Source organism: Aspergillus lucknowensis (assembly GCF_044049455.1).
Source record: "Aspergillus lucknowensis strain CBS 449.75 chromosome Unknown BJX67scaffold_41, whole genome shotgun sequence".
Lineage (NCBI taxonomy): Eukaryota > Fungi > Ascomycota > Eurotiomycetes > Eurotiales > Aspergillaceae > Aspergillus > Aspergillus lucknowensis.
Genome location: NW_027263585.1, coordinates 115439 through 140521, shown reverse-complemented (window position 1 = coordinate 140521; position 25083 = coordinate 115439). Strand labels below are relative to the sequence as shown.

The window sequence follows — 25083 nt, the reverse complement described above, 5'->3', positions numbered from 1 at the left end:
ATGACGGTCGTTTGTTGATGTCGAAAGTAACATAGGTATGTCGAGGATATCCATCAACAACAATTAATCGCAAGAGGTGTTGCGTTTCCCAACGCTTTCTGAAAGGCTCGGTAAAAACTAATAAACAGATTACAATTGGAATGAGCGCTGCTTTCAAATTCTATGGGTTCTGGGGCTTCGAAACTGAACAATCTCAAGCGTTGCAGGCGAAGTCACGAGAGGAAGTTGCGCTCCTTCCAACTGCGGACGAACTTCCTCACAGCCTCCGGCCGCACTTCTCCTCTCGTCTGCATCTCTCGCAGCGTCATCGAATGCCTCCTCGCAACGCGTGTGTCCATCGGTCCTTGACACGACATGCGCGGGAAATTCTCCTCCAGCCAATCCGCCATCAGTCCGGCAGGGTTCTCTTTGGCGTGAACCCCGTACTGCCTGACTCGCCGAATCCACTCCGTGAACGGCACTTTTGTCGCTTGCAGCTCCCCAGCCAAAACATCCACCACGCCAGCCCACTCTTGCTCTACAGGGTTGTCAATATGGTAGATCTGCTCCGGGACGCCCTCCTCCAGCAATAATTCCGTCATTACACGCGCCGCCACATCCGCCGGCGTCCATCCCATCCGTCCCCCCAGTGCCGGGAACACACCAAGTGTTTGCGAGGACTTCACCATGGCCGGAAAGTGCTCTGAAGTACTCCAGAACCCCGCTTCCTGCGACCCGGCAATCTGTCCGGGTCGTACGATCATGGCCTGGAAGGCCTCGGGATGCCTCTGTAGTGTCTCTTGAATTGCCCGCTCGCACACGAATTTAGCCTCGTTGTACCCGTTAGCCATCACATTCTCGATGCGAGTCTGCTCCTCCAGGGCTCCTCCGCCGTTGACTGTGCCGATGGATGAGACAAACTGGAAACGGACAGGTGCGTTCCGCCCTGTGACGATTTCTCCTGCGAGATCCAGCAAATTTCGGAGCACGCGGAACTGCCCTTCGAAGGCGGATAGAGGCATTACCCCACTCATCGGCCATGCGTTGTGGATGATGTGTGTCACTCGTGCCCGGAACAGATTGTATTGATCTGGCGTTAGTCCCAGCTTATCCCCCGAGGTGTCGCTCTCTATAATGATAAGCTTGGCCTGCTCCGCCGCAGAAAGACGTAAGTGTCGTTCGGCAAATGCTTGCTCTTGCCTTTGCTGAGGGTCTGACTTGCTAATCCGGTTCAGGCACACCACTGTGCGGACGATTGAGAGTCGTGCGAGCTGGGCAACGAGATGACTGCCTAGACTACCTGTTGCTCCGGTGACTAGAAAACACGCTTCACTCACTGGACTCGCTGGAACACTACCTTGCGGTGCTCTCGTGGGTGGGTGAAACCCTTGCACGACCTGGTGAATGTATTGATCTATAACCTGAGATCTCCCCACATGGTTGGGGCAAGGCATCAAAGGAGGCTCTCTCTGCTCCTCTGTTGCAGTCGCGAATATTACTCGCTGCACACTGACCTCATTTGACTCTCCATCCGTCCAATCGACGTGCCCGTATCCAGCTGCATGGAGGTCATTTTCCCATCTCTGCTCGCCAGTGATGGCGTGCCGTCGCCCGTCGTTGAACACCCACCACCCGCGGAACAGGCCAAACACTAGGTCAATTGCAAAAACAGGTGTCGTCATCTCGAGCATCATGAGCACCCCATCCGGCCGCAACGCCTGGCGCATATGTCGTGTTGACTCTTGTAAATTCGACGTGGCGTGCACCGCGTTACTCGCAATTATAATATGTTGAGTCCCTTGCAGATCATCCGCTGGCGGCTTCTCAATATCATGCACGCGATATCGGACAAACGGATAATCACGGAACTTGCGCCGCGCCTGTGCTAGAAATGCCGGCGATATATCGCTAAACGTGTATTCGACGGGTATCGGCAGGGCTGCAAGTAAGGGCAGGAACCATTTCGTACCGCCACCTGTGCCAGCACCCATCTCGAGAATCTTCAACGGCCCTACGTCCGTCGTTGCGGAGAACAGTTTTTGAACAAGGCGTTTGATGAAATCACCCATTAGCTTGTATCCAGCCACATTGTGTGGTTCGTCTCCGTACATCCACGAGACAAGCTGTTGGCCTTCCTGTGTCCCGAAAATGAGTTGTAGTCCGTCTTGCTCCCCGCGAAGCACAGACGCGAGTTTGCTTCCGGTGAAAAAGGTGAGCTTGCTTGCCCCGGCGTATTCAGGGTATTCACTCTCAACCCGCGACAGAATAGCCCTACTGGAAGAGGCGGGCGCCGGCATCTCCGTCCGAATAACGGCCGTCCCCTCGAGCTTCACAAGCCGGCCTTCTACCAGCCGGTTGTATAGGTATTGTACCAGAGCGTCGTGCTGTATATCAAACTTGATCCGGGGGAGACGGTCACCAGCACGAGCGGTTCGAATGTTACTCCCCAGTATTTCAAACGCCTCCAGTGTCAACACTAAGCATAGCTCGATCTGCAAGGGAGTAAACTCGTAGAGACGCCCGCTGCATTGGTTGTCAGCCAAGAATTGGTCGGTCTGAGCCTTTGTCTCCTCGAAAGCCCGCATTACATCTTCGAAAGGCAACTCCAGATCCATCGGATCGCAAACGCTAGTGGCTGACCCAGGAGGACTCGCAAGTCTTTCGCTGGAATCCTCTGTGGGGCTGCTGGCCGTATTGTTGTAGTCGCTACTTTCGCTTGCATTGTCAGGCAATCCTCCAACGGAACTCCGCACACATTGCACCAAATCTGCAAATGTGTCTGCCTCGAGCAAGGCCTCAACTGCCAGGGTGCAGTTGAAGACTTCTTCCAATTCACGGGCGAGCTCCATCGCCATCAATGAGTCCACTCCAGCGTCAGCAAGCCGCCTATCGTCTTGGATCTCCTTCTGCTCGACCGCACAGAACTCTGCGACGACCCTGCGAACACGGCCAACTAGATCCCTACTCGGTGCCTTCTTCCCTGGTTCTTTTTGTTTCTTGCCCTCCTCTTTCCTCGATACCGCACCGCCCAATAGGCGGACGAACAGGCTTTTGGCGACGCGTGTATACCGGAGGCCCAGAAACATCTCTACAAGCTCTCCATTGGGTGTGAACACAAAGACGTCGCTCGTATACCAACCCTGGGTCCTCTGGTGGCGAGCCCACACATGCCATGTATCTGGTCTGGTAGACGCCATGTCGGCGAATAATGGCGTGCGCATCCACTTTTCGATTCCACTCGCAATATAAATGTCCCCCTCTTCCCTGTCGGTCATGCAGTTCACCCAGAAACCGCCGCATTGGCTGAACGAGTCACACAGAAATGCATCCGCCCAGGTCTCCCTGGAGTACGACTTGACAACGCGGCCAGCACTCTCATTCCCCTTACCCACTAGCTTCTGCACTCCGCGATACGGTTCGGAATAGTCCACTATTTCTGCGAAAGAACGGTACACGTTTCGTCCCTGCAGGATATCATCAACATCTGGATCGGAGAGAAGCTCCACACAACGGCTGTGGCTGACTAGTCGTGCGTATCGCGTGAATTCGCCGTGCAAGTCACCTTCACCCACCCCGTGCATGGATATCCGCGCGGAACAGTGCAAGAGTCGAGTGGATGGCCCAGCCTGCATGTCCTGACTATGAAACTTCAATCCCCATGTCCCTCTGGCAGCCGTATCCTCCCAGAGTTCCATCCACACCTCGCGATCTGAGTCCAGGAGGAGCGGTGCCTCGCTACCGACATCATGAACGCTAGGCACTTTACCTTCCCCGTCTGGAAGGGCCCTCAGCAGCTCCACAGCGTAATCCAACAATACTGACGCCGGCGCTATGGGTGCGGTTTTTGCTGCGACGTGACCGGACAAGGCGGCCACGTATCGGGGATGATTGGTGTGAATTAAATACTTTGACACCTGGCGATTTGCTCCATCGTATCCGCCAAACGAGAAGAGAGGTTCCTCTTTCGGTCCATCCCGTTGGTCTCGTGTATCTCTCTTTGAACTTGGTAGGGGTTTGTTCTCCAGCCAGTGCCGGGATTTCTCGAATTGATAGGGTGGAAGGAAAAGGTGGCTGTACTCCTTAGCTTGAAGTGCGTGGTGCCCCCAAAACGCACAGGGTATGTGGTCCTTCCATAGCCCCAATGTTGTGTCTGTCAGGTGTGCAAGTCCATTACCTGGGGTGATATTTAGAGGATGGAAGGCATGCCCAGCAGCGCTAGATCCGAGCGCCTTTCGAACCAGAGACGTGATTGTGGAATTGGAGCCAGCCTCCAGCCAAATCGCCGAACCATACTGCGTGGAGAGTCGTTGGATAGCTGCCTCGAAGTACACAGGTTGACGAAGATGGTCGGCTATGACGGTACAAGGTGGGATTCCTTCGGTTTTGTGTGCCGTGGCACGCTCAAGATGGATTGACGCTGAGTTCAGCTCCAACCCATCCGTAACCGTGAGCAAGGCGGGAAGCAACGAATCCACCAAGCTTGAGTGGAAGGCATTCGTGACGTCGAGCCGTTTGATTCGAAACGAAGGATCGCTCTCTAGCTGTTGCTGGAGTGCATCAACCGCCGAGGTGGACCCAGCAACTGTGAAGCTCCGGGAACCATTGTAGCAGGCTATGCTTGCCAAATTCTCCTCCAAATATTGATCAAGCCGATGCCGGTCACCTTCCACAGCTAGCATGGCGCCGGGATCGGAACCCCAATTGTCACGAATCAATCTCGCACGGCGGATGATGACGGCCAGGGCGTCCGATAATGACAGCACGCCAGCGATACAAAGCGCTGTCAACTCGCCGAAACTGTGTCCTACAACAGCTGCTACGCTCACCCCCGAGTCCATCCAGCTGCGCGCACAGGCATATTGAAGCGCGAAAAGCTGTGTGTGCAGCTTTACAGTATCCCTGATAGTGCTCGTATCGAAAATACCAGGGTAAATACTTTTCTGGCCTGCAGTCTTGAGAGCCTCATCGCAAGTGTCAAGATGGTGCCTGAGAAGGCGCACGGTATGATACACAGCGCGATCAAGCCCAACGCTTTTCCCTATCTGTCCACCAAAGCATAGGATCACTGGACGGACAGGCTTCTTTACACGCACGGCATGCTTATCTTCACCCCCCTCTATGTCGGCGAGAATGGAGTCGAGCTCTGATATCGACTTCGTACGGAAGGTGCACTGGTACTCTAAACTCGGATTACTTTGTCGCGCCGCGTTAAATGCCACATTCGCTAACGTCGCGTGTTCCTTGTGCCGCAGACGTCGTAGAAACCCGCGCAGACAACCTGCGTACGTTTGTGACCGAGCCTTGTCCAGCGCGCATAGTCGAAATGGAAGATCCACTGTGACGGTATGGACCCCGGAGGATAATTTTTTTCTGCTTCCCTGCGGTCCCTGAGTGATAACAATCGAAGCATTCGACCCACAAGCACCGTAATTGTTGATCAAGGCGGCCCGAAACCCCGCGTCCCATGGCCTCACGCTGGTTTCGATCTCGATATGATCATCCGGTAGAGTCTTTATATGCGGGTTGATAGATTGAAACCCCGGCTGGGGTGGTATTTGGCCTCCGTGAATCATCATCACAACCTTAGCCAGCGCAACCATCCCGGAAACGCCCTCCGTATGTCCAACAAGCCCCTTAACGGAGCCCAAAGACAGTTTCCCAGCGCGCCTTGGTCCTCCAAGCACTTCACGTACGCTGCGGTACTCTGCGGGATCACCGGCTTGTGTACCGGTTCCGTGCGCTTCGACAACAGTGATGTCCCTGGGATGCAAACGTGCGCGACGGGTTACCTTGTCGAAGAGCCCTGCTAGTGAGGGTGCGTCAGGGACGACAATTGGCGTGCAGTTATCATTCTGCTCAACAGCCGTCCCGCCAATCGTGGCTAAAATATCGTCCCCATTTGCGAGCGCATCAGACAACTTCTTGATATAGATGGCCACGAAACCTTCGCCGCGGCAGTACCCATCTGCCTTGGCATCAAACGGTTTACATCCTCCTGTGGGCGAGAGGAACGAAGCACCTGCAAGGTTATCAAATGCCAATGGGCTGGTAATCGCGTTTGCACCACCCACGAGCGCCGCCGTGCAGTCGCCGTTCAGGATGGCTTGGCAGGCATGGTGCAATGCAACAGCAGAACCAGAACAGGCCGTGTCAATACAGAGGGACGGCCCGCGCCACCCAAAATAATGCGATAGCTTGCCGGCCATAAAACTACGCAGCAGGCCCGTGGCCGCATACGCCGACGTGGGATGGCAGTTGACGTTATGCTCGTAGTCAACCGTACAGGATGCAATATAGCAGCCTATCTCCTTCACTTCAGATGGGCGAGAGAAATATCCTGCCGACTCAAGAGCTTGGTATGCAACTTGTAGGATGAGGCGCTGTTGCGGATCTTGAGACATGACTTCGCGAGGCGATTTCTTGAAGAATTTATGATCAAAGGCATCGATATCCCGCACAAAGTTCCCAAACCAAGCCCGCTTACTTGTTTCAGGGCGCCAGGGCGTCTCATAAGCCTCGTATCTCTCTCGGGGCATCTCACGGTGTTGGGGTTCGCCCGCACACAAGAGGTCCCAGAACTCGTTCAGGTCATCGGCTCCCGCAACGCGGCAGGCCATGCCGACTATGGCGATATCGGTGTCTGCTGGGGGGCGTGCAGCGAGCTCATGATCCCGGTTCAACGTGTCGGGTAGTTCAACGTCGGCGAAATGAACGACGCGCTGAGGGAGACGGCGAAGAAAAGTTGGTGGGATGCAGCGCTCGGGGCCGAATTCGACTACTAATGAGGTGGGACCTGTAAGGTGTTCCTGGTATACGGCGGAGAATGTCTTATACCAGCGACAGGGCTGAGCTAATACTGCGCGGAGGACGAGCTCATGGAGGGGCCCAGAGCGGATTGGCTTCCCCGTGATGTTGTCTCGCGGAGGCCGGGCAAGGTCCGCTGCGTCCGGAAGCTGGAGGGCCGGGCGAGCGTCGCAGAGGGCGAAGAGCGCGGGGAGGGTTTTCTCGTGCCCGTGCCAATGGTACCGGCCATTATAATCTACTGGTGTTGCGGAGAACCCACCAGACTGCAGCGATTGCTGCAAGCCAATCATACTCCGCCGGGGAGTCATTATCGTCGCGCGATTCTCGTCATATCGAACGGTTATATACGACTGACTCGTTAGCCCACCTCTCTTCTCTATTATAACTCGTGGAAGATATACATACCCCCGGATACTGTTCGATCATTCCCTCGAGCCGTTCCTCCAGCTCCGGCGTTTTCCACGACGTCGCGAGACTGGTGTACTCCTCCTCCTTCTCCTGAATATCCCCCAATGCTCCCAATAACATTGACAGCCTCAATGCAACAGCACCAAACCGCTTTAAGTGGTCTTGTTTCTTTGCGGCGGAGGCCACCACACCACTCAGAAACCCGATGCAAAACCCCACGATTTCAACAACAGGGCTTGACCCTTCTCCCCCACTACCCTTCTCCCTCCTGCAACCTAGTTTCGCCTTCGTCAGCTTGAGATACTGCGCATATTGCACAAAGTGTGTCATCATCAGCAACGGTGCCAACTGAGTATAGCTCAGGGGAAACTTCGCCGTCGACAAATCATCGCATCTGAACCACCGTTCCAGCTCCCGGAGTTCTTCCTCCCCACATATCGTGTTTAGTGAGGGTAGATATTTCGTCTCTGATGCTATCCGGTAATGGCCTGGTAACTCGCCGAGGGCGTCAAGCATCCAGTGATGCTCTGGATTGTCAAGCACCATGGCGCGGAGGCGGCGGAAGTCGTCGGCGTTGAAAGAGAGCCATTGGCAGCCGAAGACTAGGACGACATTACTAGCACCCTTCCCGTTGGCCCTGTCCTTTTCCTTGGTGTGAGACTTTCCGTCTGCAGTCCCCTCCGATGCCAATGGTGGGGAGGACTTTCTTGCACCTGCCATGACGGTGGGCGCTGACGTGTTCATGGGCTGGCTCCGAGAAAACCGGCTCAGAGTATGGGGACTTCTATGAGCCTCAGATCTTCACCCATTTTGCTCCCGAGACGCTCATATACCATCAGCCGAGCAACCTAATTGTTTGTCTGTTTGGTATCTCCATCCCTCGCCCAGGGGCAAGCCGTTTCCAGAACCAAGCATGGCTTTCCCACGTCTCAGCACACAAGATGGTGTAACCACCGGGTCCTTCAGCAAAATAATTAAATTTCCTCTCGCCTTCCCCACCGCAGCCCAATTAGCGACGTGACCGTTGTGCGGCCGTTGCTAACGGTGGCCCATACCAAAGCAGGCGTCGAACTGCACGCACTACAGGACACTAAGGCGATAATTCCTTTTCCCCCCTTCCTGTGCTGTAAAGTTCCTTGCGAGTTGCGTTGCACAGCCGGAGTTTTGACAGCCCTTCGGCCTATCTGCTCGGCTCGCCTTGCCAGGTCTGGGAGCCAGTCGTAGCACGGCACCGTGACTAGAGCTGTCTGAATTACCAGGTTCGTTATATTCCAGGCTCAATGAGCGAATCAGTTATGGTGGAAGAAGCTGAGGGCCTCCACAGGATTGACGTCCGTGCGTTGGATTCTCTCCGGAAATCTCTCTTTCTTTGTTCGCTTCGGAGTTTTAATCTGACGATTACGACGGATGCAGCAGACTTCAGCACGGATCTGCGCGATGTCAAGGCGAAAGAGAAGGAAGCGAACGTATATAAAGAGGATAAGCTGATCATCAGCAATAGTTGATATTCAGTGTCCACGAATTGATTTGATTATATATTCCAGTGGGAACCAGGTCCCTATTTGAGCCCCTCTATCCCACCCAGCGCCCAAAGCAAGATGCATTTTTCGTTACCAACGCCGCCATATGACTCTGATACGATTCTTGAGAAAACGATGAAGATTAATGCGCCCTGAAGCCTGTGATCCAGCCACAAGGATCCGTAAATTATACGACCGAATCGGTGAGACTCAGTTTAAGCAGAGATGGAACCACGGGGGGTCTGCGGCGCATTCTTGACCCGGTCCAGATCCTGAAGACATGCCAACACCTCCTGCAGCATGCTATCGAAGCCCGCGTCAAGATACGTGTGGCCGGCGAAGAACTCGGTGCACATCATCAGCGGGATTGGCGTTAATGGATGGACCTAGGTAGTTAGTCTTGCTCAAGCGGGTGGGAAGAAGGCTGGTACCTTGAAGTAGCCAAGCTGGCCCTGGAGCTTGACAAGATTCACCACCTCATGCGCCGCCAAAACACAGAGCCGCTCATACTCGATGATTCCGAGGAGATGGTCGCCAGTCTTCCAGGTGATCGATTCGAGTACGCTATGCAAAAAGAGGACCATGGTCTGGGCGACGATGCGCGCGAACATCAACATTGAATCGACTTGTGGAGACGATGAGAGCATCTGGATGCGGTAGTTGAGCATTTCGTGCAGCCACTGGTGCCGCGTCCAAAAGCCCTCGGAGACCGTGACATCGCCACTAATACTTATTTGCTCCACTGCTACCTTCTGTCTATGCGCGAGAGCTCGGCCACATATCGTCGCCAGGACAATACATTCGCTAAAGGACGAGATAGCCGGGGCCCCATCGTTATTGTTTCTCATCATCACTTCGGATAAGTACTGCGTGACGGCAGGATGGCCTGCCTGAAATTCCTCCTCCGGTCCGGGTAGACGGGTTGCGATCTACAGAAGTTAGTTGTGCCCTTCCTTAGGCCTGGATTATCGTACTAATTGTTCATTCAAGGTAAATGGCAGCCCATTGTGGAAGCTGATGAACCGATCCAACGAGTAGGCCATCCAGAAAGTGCGTCTGCGCTCCTCCAGCCCCGTCCAGTCAATCAAGCTTGTGTCCTGGTCTCGTGCCATCATCATCGGGTTATTTGGGTCGTCGAGTTCATACAATCGCATTCCCAACACAAGGCGACAACAGCGGCCGGCGCTCATCCACGCTTGCAGCGGTGAAAGCTGCATATACTCGTACACGCAGATCAGGACCCACGCCTGTGCCTGCTCGATGCTCCCGTTGGGGTCGGCTCGCTGACTTTGGGAGTCCAATGCATCCAGCATACGCCTTGTTTCTTGGTAGAGAGAAGGCCGAAGGAAACGGAACTGTGCGGAAAGGGAAGCTGCGACCGTCCACATGGCGTGTTGGAGGCATATCTGTCCCTGGGTCTTCTTGTGCTGCTTGGACCAGACATGGTATCGCCATCGTTGGAGGATTGGAGCGAACGGGTGTACGCGATCGAAATACAGTTGATCACTGTTCCTTAGCGCGCGATACAGGAGGTAGCACATGGGAAGACACTTACAGATCAGCTCGCATCAGCTCGGAGACGAGCTCCGACCGTGGTGAACCCGGCGACCGGGGCGACTTGGTGCCCGGTCGTGGGTCGTCAGGGACTGCAGTGCCTTCTCGAAACCCACTCAGTTCACGTTGGTGGTCCTCTTCCGAGTCGAAATCCAGATCAGGATCTTCCAACAATGCCGTCATTTGCTGGTTGATTTCCGGGTGCTGGTCGGCCAGGCAGCGCTCGAGAGCGGCTACTCGCTCAGCTAACGTTTTCGACGACTTCAAGAACACAAACCTACCGATGCGAGTTCTCAGGGTCCGTAACTGTCCTTTGCGGGGGCCGCGAGGGAGCCTGGTGGTGCTGATCTTGCATTCAAGGTTGCTCTCGTAGCAAACCTGACATTGTGGTCGCTGCCGGTCACATCGTACCTTGCGTCGGCGACACTCCTCGCAGGCAGATCCCGGCCGTTGGCGGGAGGAATGCGTGAGAGGCGAAGCGGAGGGCATCCCTTCAGTCTTCATCTTGGATAAGAACGTGGGAATGTGGTCGCTTGTCTGCAGGGTGATGTGAGGATATCGGCTTCCATGCACCTGACTTATAGAGAACCCTGGAGTCTGCAGTCTCGGCCTCGTGCTTTCTGAAATTGGAGAAGAACCCAGCAAAGCGGGACCACAAGATGAAGAAATTCATGAGATAATTTCTTTTCCCCACGTTGCTTTTCTTCTTTTCCTTCCCGTGAAGAAGAGACAGAATCATGAACTCTCTCGCTATAAGCTCATGAACGACGCAGCATCCTCCACGAACCGGCCAATCCCCAGTGGCTATCTCGCACAGGATTTGGCAAGGAAGCCAAAAAAGAAAAGGTGGCTCCAGATCAGAATTCAGAATTCTGCGAGGGAACGTGTTGAGCCCAGAGGCAGTCAATGTGATAGTGGCCTCAGGGTTGCAGGATGCAGGTGGATGAGCGACAAACACCAACGACAGCTTCAAGGCCATCCTGCGAACGAGTTCCTGCCTGATCTGAGAAAGAAGAGTGTTACTGGATGAGGCAAGAGCGGATCGAAGGACCCATCTGCTTGGAAGGTCGACGGACCCGATAAAAGCATGGGAATCCGTGAGGCGCCGCTGGGTGATGTCTATTAGTGGGGCGATTGAGACCAGGCCCAACTTGTGCATGATGCAAACTGGCATTTTACTCGACTTTGTCGGGGCTCCAGCAGGACAGTGAGGGGCACAGGCGAGCAGGCCCAGGTGGCAGGAGCTCAGGTCGGTGAGCCCCTCAGCCAGCCACCGCCAGGTGGTGGAGAGCTGGCTTGGAGCTCGCCCTGGCCTATCGAGGATCGACCGCTGCGGGCCTGTCAATCTTTCTGCAGGAAGAAGGTTCACTTGGGCTGAAGTCTGAAGTTTGGTGTTTGCCTGGTGGGACGACAGGAACAGAGTCCCGAGCAAACATCAGCCGACCCTTCGCTGATACAGTGCTAATTCTTCTTGCCCTCATGCACGGAAGATGTCGCGACAGGGAGGTGGAACTCTTAACGAGGATGAAAGCACCAGGCTTCGGAGAGATCGTTGTGCCACGGTCTGTTCCAAGCAGCAGCACAAACTCTCTGACACGACACAAATGCTCCGCGGTGTCAGGAGAAGAAAACACAGGCAATGACATGGTGATCGACAGCCCAAGCTTCCAGTCATGCCTCAAGAATCGTGGTGGGATCCTCGTCGTGCGGCGTTCTGCTAGTGGATGGGCCAGAGGCTCAATCGTGGCTCTCGTCCACGATCTGATTCAACATGCAGCGGCGATCCCGAGCTCACGCTCACTTCCTTGAACCTCATGAGGTCCCATCGTCGCGGAGTATTGGTCCCCTTTTTCATGACTCGACAGTCCGTTAAGTGCTGACGGTCGGATGACTTGCATACCCTCGGATGCCAGGGCGCCAGTGCTCACGATCTCAATCGCCCGAAGTCAGCGATGGCAGAAGGCGTCCGAGCCCATATTTTCTTTTTCTTCGCTGCTGCGGGCTGCTTTCTGAGAGGTGTCCCAAGCGAACTGGGGTGTGCGCTGGTGCGAGACTAGTGGCCATAGTGTCCCAACTCATGCCCGATCGACGCGCCACCGAACGCAGCCGGAATCCTGAAAGCCGACTGCTGGTGGTTGGATCGATGATTGATCAAGTGTTGCAGATGTTGAACCTCTGGTGCTTCATCAAGCAGCCAGGTACAGTTTCACAGCGTCTGCTCGAGTGGAGGGTGAAATGGCTTCTGTGTCCTGGTGGAAATTGATGTTTCGCTCCTGGAGAGCCACAGGATTTGGTCTATATGAGACAATGTCAACCACTGAACCACCAGACTCGTAGCAAAATGTCGCTCCAGGACATCCTCGGCCAGCTACCTCTGTTGAAAAGCTACACACACATCCTGCTCTGTTTCTCCCTCCCCGATTCGGAGAGAGAGCCTGTTCTCGAGGCCCTGCAATGCGCCACGAAGCGCCTGCTCGCCGCTTTTCCTTTTCTCGCCGGGATTGTCGTCCACAGCGGAGTGGCACCCGGGGACTCCGGGACCTTCGCAGTTGAAGGCTACGACGACAATGGCAGAAGCAGGAAGGCGCAGGAGCTCCTCTCCATCAAGGACCTCACCGATGCCCTCCCCCCTTACAGTGCCGTCTACTCCGCGCACGCACCTCCCTCCATGCTCCCAGGATCTCTCGTAGCTCCGCCCCGCGCCGCGTTTCCCCGCATCTATACAGAAGACGCAGCGCCAGTCCTCGAGATGCAAGCCTCCCTCGTCCGCGGCGGCCTGCTCCTCGACATCGCAGCCCAGCATAATGTTATCGACGCCACGGGGATCTTCTACATCGCACACCTCCTCTCAAAACTTATGGACGACCATCCGAACCCCATCCCGCACGCCGATCTCCTCCTGGGGAACTGTAGCAGACAAGATCTTATCCCTCTGCTTCCACCCGATGAACCACTGCCAGACGAAATGAACCTCTTCACAAAGGACCGGCCGCCGCAGCTGGATAGAGAGACACTGTCAGCATTCAAATGGTACCTCCTGCGCTTCACGGCGGAGGCTCTCTCGACCATCCACGCCGAGGCAAACAGCCACCCGGAGGACTTCGTCGAGGGGATCGCGTCAGTCTCGGTAAACGACGCCATTACGGCATTCTGCTGGCAGCGTCTCACGCTCGCCCGCACATCCCTATACAGTTTTTCCTCGGACGAGGCCATGACGCAACTAACCCGCGCCGCGGACCTCCGCCGCACACTGAACCTCTCCCCGGCATACATGGGCCACATGGTACGCACTGCGAACCTGCGCCTCCCCACGTCAACGGTAACAACCTCCTCGCTCAGCAAACTCTCCTCTCTCCTCCGAGATACCGTCGCAAAGCACACAGCGCCGCACAGCGTCCGCAGCTACGCAACGCTCCTGCACCGCACTCGCGACAAGAACCGGGTCCTCTACGCGGGCGGATTCAATGCGCTGACAGACTTTAGCTGCTCGTCCGTGGCGCATGTCGCCCTACCCCGGTTTGGTGCGGTATTGGGCACGCCGGATTTCGTGCGCCGGCCGACGTTTGGGCCGCTGCCTGCGGGGATGTATGTTGCGCCGGGGCGGGGTGGGGAGGGGGGTGATGCGGTTGTATGTTTGCGAGAGGGAGAGATGGATGCGTTACGGCGGGATGAGTTGTGGCGGGCGAGGGTGAGCGTTATCGAGTGATGGATCTGCTGGGGGTATCTGCTGAGGGTTTCAATGGGGCCAGATATAAAATATATCCTACAAGTCGCCAACACACCCAGTCCACCTCTGTAATAACTAGAAGAACCCACCTGTCCAATTCATGATTACAAAATGGCGAAGTAAAGGCAAATATTGTCGTAAGCAGAATTATCCAGGTGCACCATCCAGTAAGACGGCCTGTCCAATTACGGCCCATCCTATCTTGCCATTCAAGGCTCCCCGGCGGCGTCCTTCGTATAGAATTCCATACACTGAGGCGGAGATATACAGTATGTTGAGAGGAGACTCAACTAAATTGACGAGAGTACCTACTCCACAGACTACTTCCTCACCCTCTGCTCCGTCACCAGCGCCCTGTTCAAGTCGTACTTCTTCACCAACACGCTCAGCACCAACCCAACCCCCGCAACCCCCGCCATAAACCCCCAGATAATCCGCAGACTATCGGTATACGCGCTCTTCAGATTCTCCTTCGCAGCCCCATCCTCCATCCCCTGGATCACCATCACAAGCGCCGAGGCGTCCCGGCTCAGCTCACGCGCCTGCGCACTCCACTCACTATACTTCAGCAGCTCATGCCGCATGCGATTCTGAAACACCACGCCGCCAACGGCAATGCCGACGGCTTGGCCGAACGCGCGGAAGAAGACGACCATCGCCACGGCAACGGTGAGATTCCTGTTCGTCGCAGACGCCTGCACGGTGCACACAATTGCCGCCGTGAGGAGGCCCAGCCCGAGCCCGCTCGGCAGGTTGAGGAAGATCCAGCCTGCCGTGCTGGTGTGCGGGCGCAGGAGACACAGGAGCCCCAATCCGACGATCGAGAGCGTCCATCCGGCCCAGAGACCCCATCTGTACCGGCCTGTGATTGTCACGATGACGCCGCAGATTATTGCCGAGGGCGCGACGGTGAAGGTCTGCGGGAAGAGCGCGACGCCCGTGAGGATGGCGCCGAACTCGTGCACGGCCTGGTAGTACAGAGGGAGGTAGTATAGGGCGCCCCAGAGGATGAGGCCCTGGAGGGAGCTGGTGACGAAGGCGACGGCTGCGCTGCGGTTCTTGAAGACGGAGTGTGGGATCATCGGCGCGGGGGCGCGGATCGAGTATCCCACGACGGCGAGGAGTCCTGCGGCGCCGATGGTCAGCGGGACGAGCGTGTGCCACGAGTCCCAGTCGTACATGACGCCGCCCCAGGTGAGCGGGATGAGGAAGGAGGAGACGCTGCCGACGAAGAGGAGGGTGCCGGTGTAGTCGACCTTCTTGAGTTTGTCCTTCAGCGAGCCTGCGGGTTTCTCGAGGCGGAAGAAGAAGAGCACGAGGAAGGCGCCGATGCCGATGAAGGGGAAGTTGATGTAGAAGATCCAGCGCTGCTGTTGTTAGTCTCCTGAATACCAGTGTACGAGAAGGTGATAGGGACGCACCCAGGTGACATTCTCTGAGAACCCACCACCGAGTATCGGACCAAGAACAGACCCCAGGCTGTACATCGCACTCAGGATCCCATAATAGTTCCCTCGTAGACGCAGCGGGACCAGATCCGTAACCACCACCTCAGAGAGAACTGCAATGCCCCCGCCGCCAACACCCTGGATGCACCGTCCGACCAGGATCTGCGTAAAGTCATCCGCGATCCCAGCGACGAGCGCGCCCACGAAGAAGAACACAATCGACACCAGAATCACCGGTCGACGCCCGAAGATATCGGAGAACGTCGCCGTGCTGGGTTGGAACACCGTCGAGCAGAGGAGGAACGAGGTCCCGCTCCAGAAGGCCTCCATGGCGCTGCCGCCGAGCTCGCTGGCCATTTGCTGTGTCTGTCAGTACTTATACTCGTAATCCAATTGTACTAGGGACGCACTGGGAGAGCGACAGAGATCGAGGTCCCATCCAGCGAGACCATGAGTGTGAGCACGGCCAGCGCGAAGAAGATGAGCCGGCCGGTCGTCGACAGCTTGAAGTCGCGGTGCTCGGCGACGTCGCCATCTTTGTCTTTCTCCTTCTCCTGCTTCTCTTCGTCGTTGTCCTTGTCGACAGCGGCATTCTGCCCGTCAGAGTACGGTGCCGGTGTCTGACTGTGCGTGAGGTCCTCCCTCACGTCTTCGGGTATCGCAGTGATCTCAGAGGCCATGGTCACCCTACTCACTCTCTCAGCGTTGGATGAGCAAAAGAGAAGTCGAGCCGAGTCGAGGCCACAGGGAGAAAAGAAGGTGGCACTCGTGTCATCTGTGTTACCTCAGTGCGACACAGAGCTGAGACGAGCTCAGAGGGGATACAAACAGGGATCCGAGACAGCAAACGCAGTGGAGCTATCCCATAAGTCTACCCTGGCATGTCCCTGGCATGTAACGCAGGTCCAGATGCGAATATCTCCGAGTGTGCAACGGTATACCCGTCAGCCTCAATCGCAATCTGTCGACCAACATGCCACAGCCCAGCACGACTAGGACAACTGCCGAATTATAGTACAAAAGACAAGCCTGCAGACATAGAGTGATACATCAAGTATCCCCCCCCCGATACGGCCATAGCACAAGCACAAGAACCAGCACCCGCCGAGCGCCCTACCGAAACTCCCCAGCCATCATGTCCAACGAACCCATCACCGTCGCCATCATCGGCAGCGGCATCATCGGCAGCGTGCTCGCCCTAGGCCTGCACAGACGCAACATCACCGTCCACGTCTACGAGCAAGCGCGCTCCCTCCGCGAAATCGGCGCGGGGATCGCATTCACCGCGAACGCGCGCGAGTGCCTAGGCCGCATCGACCCGCGGCTCGACGCTTGCGTCACGGCCGTCGGAACCGTCAACGGCGACCCGCGCAGCCCCAACAACAACATGCAGTTTGTCGACGGGTATACCCATGACCCTGTGCGACATGCGCTTCCGAACGAGGAGATGGTCGGTCGGACCGTGTACAGGCTGCATGCGGGGCCGCGCGGGTTCGAGGGGTGTCATCGCGCGCATTTCCTGGAGCAGGTCATGAAACACATGCCCAAGGGGGTTGTGCATCTTTCCAAGCGGTTGGACGAGTATCATCTGCCCGTGGACGGGGACAGGGACGGGAAGATCAAGCTTGTCTTCTGTGATGGCTCCACGGCCGAGGCAGACATCGGTAGCCCTCCCTCCCTCCCTCCCTCCCTCCCTGCACAGCCCAAACCCTAACTCAACCCTTTGAATAGTAGTTCATAGTCATACTAACGAACACAGTAATCGGATGCGACGGAATCAAGTCTCGCGTCCGCGAGCTCCTCTACGGCCCAGACAACCCCATCGCCCACCCACACTACACACACAAAGTCGCCTACCGCGGGCTGGTCCCCATGGACACCGCAATCGCGCGACTAGGCGAGTACCGCGCCCTGAACCAACACATGTACGGGGGACCCGACGCACACGTCCTGCACTTCCCCGTCGCCGGGCAAAAGCTCATGAACGTGGTCGCCTTCGTCAACGACCCCGCGGACTGGCCGCTGCACCGGAGTATGACGCAGCCGGCTTGCGCGGCCGAGGTCGCGGGCGCGTTCGCGGACTGGGGGCCTACGGTGCGCGCGATCATCGATCTGCTTTTGCTGTCCGAGGGGATGGACAAGTGGGCTGTCTTTGACATGTATGAGTTTCCGGCGCCGGAATATGCGCGCGGGCGCGTGTGTATTGCCGGGGATGCGGCGCATGCGAGCGCGCCGCATCATGGGGCGGGCGCGGGGATTGGGGTTGAGGATGCACTTGCGCTGTGTGTGGTGTTGGAGAGCGCCGCTGGGGAGATTCGCGCGGGGCGGAGGGGAAAGGGGGATGCGTTGGGGGCTGCGCTGAAGGTCTTCTCTGAGGTACGCCATGAACGGTCTCAGTGGCTTGTTCGCAGTAGTCGCGAGGTGTGTGAGACGTACGAGTGGATTAACCCGGAGTGTGGGCAGGATATGGCCAAGGGGTTTGAGGATGTGAAGGCCCGTTCGCACAAGATTTGGTATTTTGATATTGAGGAGATGCTGCGGCAGTTGGAGACGGGGTTTGATAATGCAGCCTAGGGTTTTCTATTGATGCCTGCAAATAGCAAAGATGGGCCAGGTTAGAAGATTGAAGACGATATCCGTACACCGAACAGGGGCGTCCACTCTTCCCATTCCATAAACGTCTAACATGGATCTACTCAGCCGAATATGCACTTTTAACTGCACGAGCTCTACAACCCAGACAGAATGTCCTCCAAAACCGGACTTCTCGTCAGATCGTACGCCTCTTGGATGAATTCTCTATCCAAGGAGAACGGCCTCGCCATGAGATTGGGGATGTACTTCCCGACCAGCTGCTCCACGTCAACATTGTCCACGAGGAACCCTGGCCGCAGCAGACACTGCCGGAAGCGATCAACCGCGTTCCGCAGATGGCTTGAGTGGAACGGGACGTCGATCCCCTCGAGCGGGACGGTAGCCTTTCCGCGCTCAAGCTGAATAGGACGTGGGAGGGTCTTCACTTTATCGATAAGGGCTGCGATGACGGGATCTAGATCAGTCTTTTCTTCAGCGTCAGCGACAAGGCCAGATCCGTTGGGCGCCTCTGCAATGTGATCCATCAATTTCCCAAGAACATAGAGATTTGCTGTCTACCAAATGTCAGTCCGAGTCCAATTTCGGAGTCTGCGACGTACCGTTCCAGAGCACACGTACTGCTCTCCCTCGATATTAAAGTTCACGATTTCGAGCAACTCTCGGCTCTGTGCCGCGATCCGGCGGACAAGGCAACCCAGGGTGCCTTGAGGAAAGTCTACCATTCGTTAGCCTCACCCCAACGAGGGCAACCGGCGGCTTACATTTCCCCACCCGCCTGGGATTCATCGCCACCATCCCGTACGTTGTCATTCCTCGATCGTTGTGGGCCACCGAGGCTTGCATGACCGATCCTCGATAGAATGCCAGCTCCACAAGAGCGCCCGTGGGAATGGAACGGGACAACGCAGACAAGGCTCCAAACTCTCCAAGCGAGTGTCCTGCGTACACTGCTCCTTGGGACACGTAACCCTTCGCGCGTAACTCGGCAAATGCTGCCGCTTCGAACAACAGGATCGCCGGCTGTGCAAACTGGGTGGAGTAAAGTAGGCCTTTTGGGTGCGTAAAGGTGTAGGAGGTCGATGAGGTGGTGAGCCCAGCAAGAACGGGCCTTTCAGCCCGCCGTCCGTCTGGAAGCGTAACTTCCGTGGTAATATCGAGATACTTTTGTCGGATCTTCCGGCCGTGTTGCCCTCCAAAGTGAACAGTGAGGGACTTGGGATTATTTCGCACGATGTCCAAAATCGACCAGCCTACGACAGTTAGCCAAGAGAAACCATCAGATAAAACTCGAGCGAGAAGAATACCGTAAGCGTCATACAACCGCTCATCAATCTCATCCCACACTCCCTTTGCAACAGCACTCGTGTTGTACAGGTCCATGCCCATTCCTTTGCTTTGACTCCCTTGACCTGTGAACAGATACGCCGTTCTGGGTTGTTCCACTTCAGCTTCGGCCTCAAGAACGCGCTCTTCGTTTTCCTTGCGGGACGCAGTAATCGCAAAGCGCATTCGTCCCTCGATCATGCCGGTGTGTTTGACTTGTACGGTCAACTTCTCCTGCGGCATGACCATGTCCGTAAATCGGGTCTCAAAACGGCGCAGTCTTTCTCGGTCTCCTTCGAGCACCAAATGTTCCAAAGCCCTCTCTGCAATAGCTGAGGTGCACATTCCATGACATATCGTGCCTGGAAGTCCCGCGAGACTCGCAAATATCGGCGATGTGTGAATTGGATTGAAGTCTTTCGACACCTGAGCGTACGGCTCATTGCTTGGAGGTATCTGGATGTCAATGCTCGACTTTCCGGCCCAGCCAGGTCTGTCAAACTTCATCCGATTCTCTTGCAGCTCGGCCCTGCGCTTGAGGAAGTCTAACACTGGATTTCCAGTGCATGCCTCCGATTTGAACTCAATGGTGGCCAATTCCTCTTTCTGGGCATTGTTGCGCTGGGAAACTGCTGTTCCGGAGACGTGCATGTTCATCAATCCATTCTCTCCATATACAGTCATGGTTTCAAGGTCAAAGTCAAGGAGCTTTCCGACAAGCGATGCTGAGTCGTCGTGTGGGTGGAACCATTCGCGACATAAGAGGAGTTGCTCTTCGAATTCCGAAGCAACGTGAAATCTCCATCGCTTCTCCTTGACCCTCCTAAAGCCAGTTACGGGCTTTCGACCCTCTGAGCGGCCTCGAAAGAGGAATGATGAGGTTACCCTCATCACCAATTCCCCAAGTCGAGTGATATAGCCCTGCACAAGCACCGTAATACCTCTATCGTCCTCATACACTTCCTGAACTCTTGACGTTGAGCTCACCGTATCACCCAGCCGGAGAGGCGTTGTGCTGCCACAATATTCAAGCACATTCGACCTATGGACTAGTTGAAGGAGGTCACCTTCAATCTGCTTCAGAACAAGTGGTCGGACTATAGCGTCCCATGCAATGACAATCCCCGCCCCGATTGGCAGCACATCCGAATCTGAGGTTATTTGCCGCTGGTCGGCAAACGCTGAACCGATCGTCGAATTTAAACTGTTGAGAAACTCGTTGGTCAAAGTCATCTGCGATCCGTAGAATGTGTCGTTCAGAGAACCCCCCGTGTCAGCTTCTCCCCCAAACCATAGCTCGCTGTAGAATGCTTTTATCCGTTCATCTCGTCTTTCCATGACCTCGCTAAGGCCGAGCGTACTGTCAATCCCGCCGAATTTGTAGAAGAGCCTCAACGGTTGGCAATCCTTCTGTGGGTAGAGTTCAATCAAGAGGTCAACACCATTGTGACAGACGATTTTTGCCCATGAACGTGCTTGATACGAATCGCACACAGTTACAACCAGGTCCGGAGTGTCCGGGCCAAAGTGCACCGACGTTCCTGGGCTCGCCCGTATAAGCTGGTTGAAAGGGTTCTTTTGCCGGATTCGACCCTGCAATATGAGTTCATTTTCGAGCAGTGCTCGGATCCAAGACGGAGATCCCCTCCTAGGCCCGATATTAACGCCTCCTGAAGACGTGGAGGTGGCATCCGCAAGGTCCGATAAAGATGTTATTGAGGTAGCGGAGGTCTCCTCGCTAAGATCTCTCCCATTTGATGAGATCGTCGACCAAGAGGCGGGAGTTACAAGCCCACTCTCCAAGCCTGGGAGAAGGCTGTCCCCAGAAGTTTCTTCTTGTAACCTGTTAATAAGTCCTCTCGTTATTGAATCCAGGATGTGCTTGGCTGATTCGTTCTCGTATCGTGAATATCGTGCTGCCAGAGGACCATGTAATATGCACACCCTCTCGGCATCTCGCTCTACCACGGCATCAACATCTTCTGCTTGCCACAGAGAATCCTTCTTGAAATAGTACTCGAAGTCCTTGTTAAGTGCAGGGATAAAGTTGACGGGTTTTTGCCCTGATTTTTTACACTGAATTAGAAAAAACGACACATCCTCGGGGTTCAAGATCTCCTTCCCCGCCGTTGGGCAGGCGCCGCTGAAGGATTCGAGGAAGTCGTTTGGAGAGTGTGTCAGGAAATTTAGGCTCAATCTCGGTACATACTCAGTAACAACAGGAAGCCTCTCCAGCCAGCGCCGGGCTATCGCCATCGTAAAGTCAATGTATGATGGGTCAATCCAGCGCCCCTGATGCTTGATGTACATCAGTTCGATCACCCTGTGGAGGACATCAAGGTACGCCATTTCTTCAAGCTCGACCGTGTCACCGCGAACATTCCGTCCGAACCATGGCTTAGCATAATCTGCGTTCAAGCGGCGAATGATTGAATGACGGTGCAGGTTTAAATATGCGGCGCGCTGGGTGCGTGGAAGGCTGAAGACGTTCCTATCCATGTCAGCCCACAGGCGAACCCCACGAGTAGCAATTTTATGTATCGGTTCCCCCATCTCAGAAGTGACTGTGATAACCCCGCCTGCTGGACCGGTATATGTTTTTTCCCATCTGCTGTCTGGGACGCCCTGGGTGGCACAAATAATCCTTTTAACAGCTGGTGATGTATGCGCCTCTCTTGCTACCATCATACGGCTCCCCAGTAATACTCCATCAAACGGCATGGCAGGGTAGCCCATCGCGGCCGACCAAGACCCGGATAGGTAAGGGTATATGCTATTGCTGTCTCCAAAGCCACTTCCAGCAACGAGGTATATATTGGGCTGTCGTCGAATCGCCCCATATGTTGCAAGTATTGGTATGTGGAAATCTTCAAACGAATGATGCCCCCCACCCCTGCCACCAGTCCATTGGAGAATAATCGGGAAGTTTGGGTGTCTTTTCGCAATCTCCACTACCTTCTGTATTGTCGCGACTGATCCCGGCTTGAAACTGATGTGCCGCAACCCTAATGTTTCAATGTAGCTGCTTGCGATGTCAGGCGAAGGAACACCAGCACCTATTGTCAACCCATCTATAGGAATTCGTTTTCTCGATAAGTGGCGCAGTAAATCTATCTGCCACGTCATCGCTCGTGGATTAGCGTATATAAGGTTGCACGTCACCCCCCTCCCCGGGGCAATGCATTGGACAAGGTCATCAATAGCGTTGGCCAATGTAGAAGCCTTGTGGTAGCCGCCGCCAGCTAGCTCAGCATGGTAGCCGGCGTTCATGATAGCAGCCACAAAATCAGGATGCACGGTGGTGGGAGTCATCCCAGCTACCATCACCGGCGGAGCTCCTAACAACTGACTGAGTCGTGTTTCTAGCTGCGGATTTCCTCCAGGCGTCAAGTACGGCTGAAACCGCTGGGCCCAGCTCTGCATCTTGCTGGATGTTTCCAAGCGCCTCGGAGAGAATAAGTCTCGCATTGTTCCGATCTCGGGATCTCTGGAATCCAAATCACTTGCCTGGATGATCCGAATTCCCCGGCCGTCCATCGACCTTTTGGTTAATTGCCCAAGACCACCTCCATCAAAAACGAGGATGTGAGACGCCGGGTACGCTTCTAGTGTCAAAGGCCAATCACATCGGCCGCAGGCGATGGCATCTACAGCGAGTGGCAACACATTTCCTGGCTGTTGGCGTAGATCTATGCCCGTTTCTGTGTGATAAACTGGAATCATCAATTGATTTGAATAGATTGGGCGCTCAGCAAAATGTGCTTTTACCCGTTCGGCAGCTTGGATAAGGTACGGGGTGTGGAATGACGTGCTGACCGGTAGGAAACTGTACCGTATGTGAGGGTTTCGACTGCTGAAAGGAATTCGACTCTGGTCCTGGCCACCGCTCGAAATACTTGTGAGATACCTTTCAAGTTGCAGCAAGGACACAACCGGCCCCGCTACTACAAAGTGGTCGTATGTGTTCGCCAATGACAAATAAACGCGTTTGTTTTCAGGTAGGCTGGCGTTGACATGGTCGACGGCCAGTTGGACCCTATCTTTGTAAATCCCGCGAAGACTCAGCATGTAGGATGGTGCGTTGATGTTTCCAAGAGCATCGTATTCTGGTGGGGAGAGCATGCTGCAGGGTGCGGCACGATGGCATTCCCAGCCGAGCCGAAAGAGCAGCTCCACTCCCTGATGAGCAACTTGATAGAACTCGTCCCATGTATCCGATACCGAAACCATAATTGCTGCTAGGATCCCCTGAGAATGGCCAACAGCCGCGTCGAACGAGGATCTCATCTCCCCTGGAGTAAGTCCCAAAACACAGCAGGCAACACAGTATCGAGCTAGACTGAGCGCACCGATGCCTGGAACGCTGACGGGAGCAGAAGAAAGGAAATCCGGTGCCGGAGTAGCGGTGGTATCATTGATCCATGTGTCAATATCCAGCTGTCTCCCTGCAAAGTAAGAGCTGAACTCTTCTCTGGTGGAGAGATCGTACAAGCATGACCCGATGACACCAATGAATTGGTGCAGCATAGGTTTGTATGAGATACATAGCTCCTGAAATTCCGCGACCCACGTCTGACTGGATTCTCCCTGGCCCCCGAATATAGCCATTATTTGAAACTCATTGTCTTTTGCGAGATGTAAGAGTGCACTCGGATGCCGCCTCGCGCCTAGCTCGCCAGCCGCTTCAACGAAACGATAGTAAATCCCTAGCCATTGTTGCCTTTTGTGAGGTTCGTGAGTCGACTCTGCAACCAGTGAATGTATTTCGCTGTCATCCTGAAGGAATTCGGATTCAAACGCTTGCAAAACAGTTGAGAGCACGCCAGAGCAAATGTTTTTCTGGATGAGGAGAAAATCAAGGAAGCCCAGAGCCAACTCGAGCGGCGTGAGAGGATCGTCTTGTGGCGAGTAGGAAGCAAGGAACACGGCTCGTTGCGGCTCGAGAAGCGGAAAGTGGATATCGGGGACAAAAAGCGTTAGCCTGATGCCCTTATAATGAAAGACCAATGCCGATGTTGAGGAACGGGAGGGTGAAGACGGTGAAAAGGAGGAGGAGAGGAAGGGGGTTGAAGGAACGAGCAGGCCATGGGAGGCAGACGGCGCGTCGGCCTCAGGCTGAGCCATGTTGAAATGGATGCTCTCTCTGCCTGGCAGCACGGGAGAGAAAGAAGAAAGGAAGGAGACGATCCAGTTTTGGGGGCCATATTGCTGGTCAACGCTGAGTACAACATTCCAAACCCAACTGGGACACCTCCTGCAGGACCCATCTTATAGAAGATTCTATCAAGCCGTCTTGTCCCTTACTTTACTGTTGACTGCTACCGTACCTGCGGCTCCTATCACAGTGCGACCAGACGATGACCCTCTGAGCCTATCGCAAGACGCCCCCTGGGGGCTCATGTTTCATGTTATTCCTGGCTAGACCTTCAGTCCGGCGGCAGTAGTACCATGATCCACGAGCATCCCAAGATTTTCGGAGTTTTTGCAGACTCGACTTCCTTACTGTGCTACCCTGTACGACTAATTCTGATACAGAAGGGGCAGATAAATCTCCGGAAACAGATACTACTCCTCAGGGGGAGGGTCCAACGGCTGAAGATATCCTTGGACCGGGATCCCGGAAGAAGCACTCCATTTACATTGAATTTTGTAACTATATCGTACTTGAATGGTATGATATTGTCCACGATCGAGCTTTGAACGATTCACAACTCTCCAACGCAGC

General features: G+C 55.1%; 6 protein-coding genes across 6 annotated transcripts; 2 read left to right on the top strand and 4 right to left on the bottom strand.

Annotated features, from left to right (window-relative positions):
- Positions 1 to 212: 212 nt before the first annotated feature.
- BJX67DRAFT_383841 (uncharacterized protein) lies at positions 213 to 7911 on the bottom strand (the record flags this gene model as incomplete). The annotated part of the gene is made up of 2 exons (XM_071033540.1): positions 213 to 7133; positions 7189 to 7911. The coding sequence occupies 2 exons, from the start codon at positions 7909 to 7911 to the stop codon at positions 213 to 215; spliced, it is 7644 nt and encodes a 2547-aa protein (XP_070883348.1).
- A 1015-nt stretch (positions 7912 to 8926) lies between these two features.
- On the bottom strand, positions 8927 to 10769 carry BJX67DRAFT_383840 (Zn(II)2Cys6 transcription factor; the record flags this gene model as incomplete). The annotated part of the gene is made up of 4 exons (XM_071033539.1): positions 8927 to 9097; positions 9143 to 9640; positions 9686 to 10217; positions 10267 to 10769. The coding sequence occupies 4 exons, from the start codon at positions 10767 to 10769 to the stop codon at positions 8927 to 8929; spliced, it is 1704 nt and encodes a 567-aa protein (XP_070883347.1).
- Positions 10770 to 12606: 1837 nt separating this feature from the next.
- On the top strand, positions 12607 to 13971 carry BJX67DRAFT_383839 (uncharacterized protein; the record flags this gene model as incomplete). Its single annotated transcript, XM_071033538.1, has 1 exon — positions 12607 to 13971. The coding sequence occupies one exon, from the start codon at positions 12607 to 12609 to the stop codon at positions 13969 to 13971; it is 1365 nt and encodes a 454-aa protein (XP_070883346.1).
- A 341-nt stretch (positions 13972 to 14312) lies between these two features.
- On the bottom strand, positions 14313 to 16829 carry BJX67DRAFT_390028 (major facilitator superfamily domain-containing protein; the record flags this gene model as incomplete). The annotated part of the gene is made up of 4 exons (XM_071034580.1): positions 14313 to 15359; positions 15414 to 15800; positions 15851 to 15994; positions 16725 to 16829. The coding sequence occupies 4 exons, from the start codon at positions 16827 to 16829 to the stop codon at positions 14313 to 14315; spliced, it is 1683 nt and encodes a 560-aa protein (XP_070883345.1).
- Positions 16830 to 17508: 679 nt separating this feature from the next.
- Positions 17509 to 18092, top strand: BJX67DRAFT_223793 (uncharacterized protein). Its single transcript, XM_071025790.1, has one exon. It carries the CDS (start codon positions 17574 to 17576, stop codon positions 18012 to 18014), a length of 441 nt encoding a protein of 146 aa, XP_070883344.1. The 5' UTR covers positions 17509 to 17573; the 3' UTR covers positions 18015 to 18092.
- A 77-nt stretch (positions 18093 to 18169) lies between these two features.
- Positions 18170 to 24482, bottom strand: BJX67DRAFT_383836 (acyl transferase domain-containing protein; the record flags this gene model as incomplete). Its single annotated transcript, XM_071033537.1, has 4 exons — positions 18170 to 18589; positions 18635 to 18750; positions 18797 to 19285; positions 19340 to 24482. The coding sequence occupies 4 exons, from the start codon at positions 24480 to 24482 to the stop codon at positions 18170 to 18172; spliced, it is 6168 nt and encodes a 2055-aa protein (XP_070883343.1).
- Between the last annotated feature and the right edge of the window lie 601 nt (positions 24483 to 25083).

What these genes read in the sequence shown, in the direction of transcription:
- BJX67DRAFT_223793 (XM_071025790.1), top strand. Translation starts at nt 17,574, where the DNA reads ATGGACAAGTGGGCTGTCTTTGACATGTATGAGTTTCCGGCGCCGGAA.